Source organism: Phyllostomus hastatus, unplaced genomic scaffold (genome assembly GCF_019186645.2).
Source record: "Phyllostomus hastatus isolate PE091 unplaced genomic scaffold, TTU_PhHast_1.1 phas_contig_147, whole genome shotgun sequence".
NCBI classification, from domain to species: domain Eukaryota; kingdom Metazoa; phylum Chordata; class Mammalia; order Chiroptera; family Phyllostomidae; genus Phyllostomus; species Phyllostomus hastatus.
In genome coordinates this window covers 5195037-5201036 of record NW_025333603.1, presented here as the reverse complement: position 1 = coordinate 5201036, position 6000 = coordinate 5195037, and the positions used below count along the sequence as shown (strand labels likewise).

The following is a 6000-nucleotide window of genomic DNA, read 5'->3' as shown; positions in this document are numbered from 1 at the left end:
TCTAGAGGTGCGACCCAGTGTTTTAACAAGCTTTCCAAGTGATTCTGATGCGTGCTCAATTTGGTGACTCCTGGTCTATAACAAAGCCTTCTCACAGTGTGATTCTGGTCAGCAGCTTGCTAAGAATAGCTAGATTGTCAACTGATAAATTAAAGCCACCTTAAGCTACTTGGTTTTAAAGAAAGATGACTGCATTGGGAGAGCAAAAGAGGGATTTGAGGGCCTTAGTACAGTACCTCAACTAGCTTGAGGTGAAGTTCAGACTAATCTAAGTAAAGTTGACAGACATAACTGTTAGCCTGGGGGAATATGATCCGTTTAGAAACACTATTCTGGCAGGAAAAGAAACTTCTATTAAAAGATGGCTTTCAGCACCTGCCTCCTTTGTTTAGTTTTGAAAGGAGCAAGCCAAGACGATGAAAAAAGATTTTTTAAATTCAGGCTCCTTAGAGTTACAATTAAATACTAGTCACCCACCAAATTAGTCTAATTAAGAGCAAAAGCTGATTTTTCAAGAAACTAAACTTCTTTTCAGGTTTTATAAGCAGTGACAGTAGAGAAGGAATTGAAATGGCCAAGGAAACACACCAGAAATAAGTAATTGACCTTGTATATATACATTTCAATTAAGTCCTACTTTTTTAAATGTTGATTTATTTTTCTACTCAATTCAGTGTCAGCGATATACAAAAAGATATAAGCTGATTACCACATTTACAGGAAGACATACAAAAAAATTACCAAAGAACAAACCCAGCAAAATAACGAATTGTAGCTTATCCAGGTCCACTGAACTGTACCATGTTTATCACAGGACAGTTTCAAGGTCTCCGAGAAAGAAGTTATATGGATTTATACCTTCCGTAAGGGTCAAGCAAACATTATAAGAGCTGACAAAATCATGTTTTATACTGACAGAGAAAAGCTCTTAAAGAACACCAATTTTTAGGCCAATGTTATAGCACCAGTGGGGCTCAAGGCACAATGACTTCATCAAAGGAAGTGATGCTCTCCTCCTGGCTCCCTAAGGTCCTCCTCCTTGCACACAGCAGAAGGAGCTCTTTTTAATAGCAGGTGACTGAGCCACACCCCGCCCCAACAGATGGTGTGGAGATTATCAACACACAATGGGGAAAAGGAACTGACTTCCTTCTCAGCTAAATACAATCCAGATTTGGGAAGACAGTTTCCAAATCCTACCAAGCAGACTTTATGTGACAGATATTTTGTACAAAGTACATCTTCTGGAGAGAGAACAGGAATGAACATCTCAAAAAGGTTCACAGTGCTCATCAAACATACCGTTGCCCAAAGTCTCAGCCAGACATTTCATCCAAGAGTTTAAAGAAATCATCATCCCATCATCAGTCTCAGGAAGAAAATGGGTTCAATACCGTAATTCTTTAGGGCAACAGAAGGTTAAGAGTCCTTTTCTCCCAAAATGTATCAGCCAGGGGGAACACAGAGAATAAAATATAAAAAGCTCAATGGCTTTAAAACATAAAACTCAGCAGTTCTCAGTCAACCTAGTCACAATTTTCTGGCCATCTGTAAGTAACTACCATTCAAAATTCAACTTTCATATTTAAAAAAAAAAGATCAACTCCACTTCAGGGAGGAAAAAGCAATGGCAGTAGCCTAAATCCTCCAAACCCTTGACAACGGGGGAGCTCTCATGCAGACACTGTACAGGTTAGCAGGGTTCATTTATTATCCGACATGTGCTGGCTGAAGGGGCAACAAACAGAGGGAATAAAGATAAAATACATCAAGTAGTCAGACAAATTGTAGACATATATACCACATTAAAGAATCATTTACAACACTGTGCTAAAAAAAAATTGGGGGACACCAGGGGAAAAGATAATAGGAAAAAAATTACAATGAAACATTTCGGTCCAAAGCTAGTCCAGTGAATATCTACTAGTAGAATTTCCGATCTTTCGTTTACAAAGAAGTTGAGCAAATAAATTATAAAATTACCTCGCTCACTCTGGGGACATACAACAGGCTAGCAAGTAATTCCTCTGATGTTTTAGCCTCACTCGCTAGTTGAGGACTAAGTTGTTTCTGGCTGCAAAGATTTTCCTAATGTATTTTAATTAGCCAGTTAACACAGCTAAGACTGCTCCTTCTGTGAGGCCAAAAAAGCTTCACAAAATGAAGATGAAGGGTGGTAAAAAGGGAAAGTTTCCTGGTTTTTCTTTTCTTGCAAAACATTTTCCCTCACTTGAACAACTCTACAATCAGTTAATGTTTTGTTCCACAAAAAGAAAGTAAAACTAGATGGGAAAATAGTCATACACTTATTGTTTCTAGCAAGATACAAAATAAATTCATACATGTCAGCCGATTGTCTTTCAAAAACCAAATGAGAATGTTTAACCTTGTAACTTAAGAACTGATTTTTTCCACATTCCTTTATATAGAGTTAGCATCTGTAAATTGAGACTTTTTTTTGGACAATCATGCAAATTTAATTTGTCTCTGGAAACAAAAACATAACCTAACATATTAACAAAATATGTCCTTTAGAAAATATTTTTTCTGTGAACTTTTCTCCAGTGTTACCATTTTTATCCTTTAGTACACAGCAACGACTCTTAAAAAGTTTATGTATTTCGAGTTTACAGAGAGCTAAACTCTCCGAACAATTAGGAAGGAAGACTGGAGCAAATCAACCTATTTTACCTTCTGAACTGGCTCTACCACTTTCAAAAGCAAATTCTAAAAATTTTCTAATTATTATTATTAAGCTATATAAGCTCAAGACATTTGTACTGCCATAGACGCATCTGTGAAATTGAATATTTTATTATATATACCACACACACAACGAGGAACTGGTACAGAAAAGGCCGTTTTCAGTTATTCTGTTGAGAATTTCTTTCCATGATTTCTCCCATTAAAGTATAGTTTTCAAAGCAACCACCACGACAAAGGAAGCATCTAATTAGTCCATTTTCTTCTGATCCAAGAATGCTGAACATTTACTGTCCCATCTGCAGTTGTATCAGCAGTGTAATGAACACAGTTTATATTACTTAACTATTCTTTGAACTCCAAGAACTGTTGAAGTCTTTTCTGATGTTCTGCAGATGCTTGCACAGCACTAAATGAAACATAAATTCAAAGCATAAGCTTTATTTTACATTAAGCATATTAAGTGAACCACAGAGCACAGAGTCAATATTTTTCAAAACAATTAAAAATGAAGAGAAGTCCTCACTTATTTAGTACTTCTGAAAAAGCTGGATGAAAACTCTCCTTAATCTAACGAGGAGGAGGGCTTGCATTCAGTAATGGCATGCTTCCACCTTCTAAAAGACCAAAGCAAATTAAGACCGACAAGTAAAGGCATCGATTTTAACCTGCTCTGCTGTGGAACCTGCTGTGCAGAGTTCCAGGCCTTACAGATTTTCTGGATTTTATTATTTTATTTAAACCAGATTCTAACATTATCTTTGAGTTGTGGAGTATTTGAATTGCCTTTAATATAAAATCCTTTAAACTAAAATGTTTGGTTAAAACATAATAGACTCCACTAATCGTTTTCAAAGGTAACAGCTTGGTGGTTTAGATTTACTTTTCCCTTTGAAAATAAATTACGTCTTGCATGGAGAAATTGAGTTCTTTCTCAATCCTCAGCCCCACAAAAATACATTACCTTGACAAAGTTAGGGGAAGTATATATTAAAACTAGTATAAAACCTCCTTTTAAACTTCTAGGCAAAAAAAAACCAAAACAAAACAAAACAAAAAACAATGAAAGGTTCTGGCTTTCTAGTTGTTAAATAGTAATATATCATTACTGAATGATAAAATTCTAGTAACTGAAAGTCACCAGTTCTGAAAGTGCCCAAGAGTCTGACTGTAACAATTTTGCTGCAAATCATACTTTAAGTCCTTACACATATAACTCTGCTTCCTTAAATCATGCAGCTGCCTCTAACTGAACCATTTCAAGTCCTTTTCTGTGCAGATTCCCACCGCGGTGCTAGTGAGGCTGTCGTCTCCAAGTAAATGGCTCTGAATGCTCTCAAACACCAAGTCTGCAGCTTTTTTCATGCATCTTCTCTCTGCTAGCAGGCACCGCATTCTCACAACTGTCAGTACTCCCAACTCGAATACCTGTCTCTTCCCCTCAAATTTTAATATTATGGGCTAGAAAATCAGTAAATCAAATTTACTTAATTTAAACCTGGTTCTCAGAGCTTTGGGTAATGAATAAATTAGATATTATACGGTAATAAGTTATTTTCCAAACAACATATAATGTACAGTGGGGGCTTCATAAATGTATGGTCCCATTTTAACTCTATTAACAACAAATGGAACAAGGTAGGATGAACAACCTACTGGTTGAGATTAGACACTATAGACAGAACTCTCGGGTAAGAAAATTCTAAGTCTGAATTCTGTCCCTGCAATTTACTACCTGCAAATTCTTGAGCAAATTACTTAAATCATTAGGAAACTTGCCCACAACCAATGATAGTCAATGATGTAATTGGACAAAAATCTAAATGTTTTAACTCTAAATCTAACATCTTTTCACCCTGGCCAGTATGGCTCAGTTGGTTGGAGCATCGTCCTATCAACCAAAAGGTCATGGGTTTGACCCCTAGTCGGCACGTATGCCTGAGTTGTGGGTTTGGTCCCTGGTCCAGACACATACGAGGGGCAACCGAGTGATGTTTCCATCCCTCTCCCTCTCTCCCTCCCTTCTCCTCTCTTTTCTAAAATCACTAAGCATGACCTCAGATGAGAATTTTTTTTTAAATCTAAAATTTTTTCCACTATACCATTCTGTCCTATATTTGTACAAAAGAGCCTGTATTAATCTCATCAATTTTAATGCACATATAAAATTTGGTTCTTCTCAGAGAAAAGCTAAGGTAGAGGTTCATTCTCATAACTTGTTATCAGTCATCTATCTCCCTCCCATTCTTTTCTAAGAAATCTCAATTTTCCCCTTTTCTCCTGTTTTTGCACTGTCACCTACATAGATAGGGATATCACATGTCTCTTTCATTCTCTAAATTCATTGGGTGTTCGCTGAAAGTATTCAGCAGGACAGTACACATCTTGTAGGCAGTCTAGTGGTATGCTGGGAAGGTAGAGTTTTAAAAGCAACAAAGACCTCAGTTCAAGTTCATGTTCTACCACCCATTGGACTGTGCTATTAAGCAAGTTCTCAATCTCTTTGGGCCTCCATTTCTATTTCTCTAGAGTTATGACTATCTCTGTACACCTCACAGGTCCTTTGAGAAGAATACATAAAAAGAAATATATGTATATTAAGTGCAAAGTTATTGCCTAGGACAGCACTATCCAACAGAACTTTCTACACTGATGAAAACGTTTTGTATCAAAGCTGTCCAATAGAGTAGCCACTAGCCGTTGCAGTTATGAGGCCAGTGTGATGAATAACTAGATTTTAAATTTTATTTAACTTTGTTTAATTTAAATAGCCATACATGGCTATAATTTTGAAAAGCGCAGATGTAGGAGGTACTCAATAACAGATTTTGTTTCTTTTTAAACAAGTGAATAATAACCTCTTAAGGAGAGAGGATTATCCACAGCTCTTTGGTATTCCCATTCAGAACCAAAGTGTTCCATAATACTTGCTGCTGCTACCGCCTAGTATTATGGAAGTAAAAGAAAACATACCACTGTTTCTAAAAGCAGGTGTATGAAGAAGTTTTCAAGTCCTAACTGATTGCATACAGAAAAAGCAGAGTAATCTCTTGTCTTCTAAAGTTCATTCATAATTATGATAAAACAAAGTTTAGTTAATAAACTAGTATCTCTTATCCTGCTTAGCCAAATTATTTCATGAGAAGAAAGCAGTAAACATCAATGAAACTAAATATAAACAGGTTTGGCATTTGTGGTTTTCTCTCTGGCTCTGTGTCTAAAGGTGCTGTGACCTGTCACTGTTTTTCCAGCGTGACTCACAAGCACCAAGGACTCATTTGTGGAAGACTCTGCTCA

The 6000-nt window shown here is 36.5% G+C and overlaps 1 protein-coding gene across 3 annotated transcripts in view; it reads right to left on the bottom strand.

Moving 5' to 3' along the window:
• Window positions 1–2796: 2796 nt before the first annotated feature.
• NDC1 (NDC1 transmembrane nucleoporin) overlaps window positions 2797–6000 on the bottom strand; it is a 45362-nt gene continuing 42158 nt past the window's right edge. For all 3 annotated transcript variants that reach the window (XM_045857282.1, XM_045857300.1, XM_045857292.1), the window contains one exon: window positions 2797–3112. In XM_045857282.1, coding sequence (XP_045713238.1) covers window positions 3049–3112 — 64 coding nt within the window. In that variant the 3' untranslated portion in view covers window positions 2797–3048. The remainder of the gene's footprint in view (window positions 3113–6000) is intronic.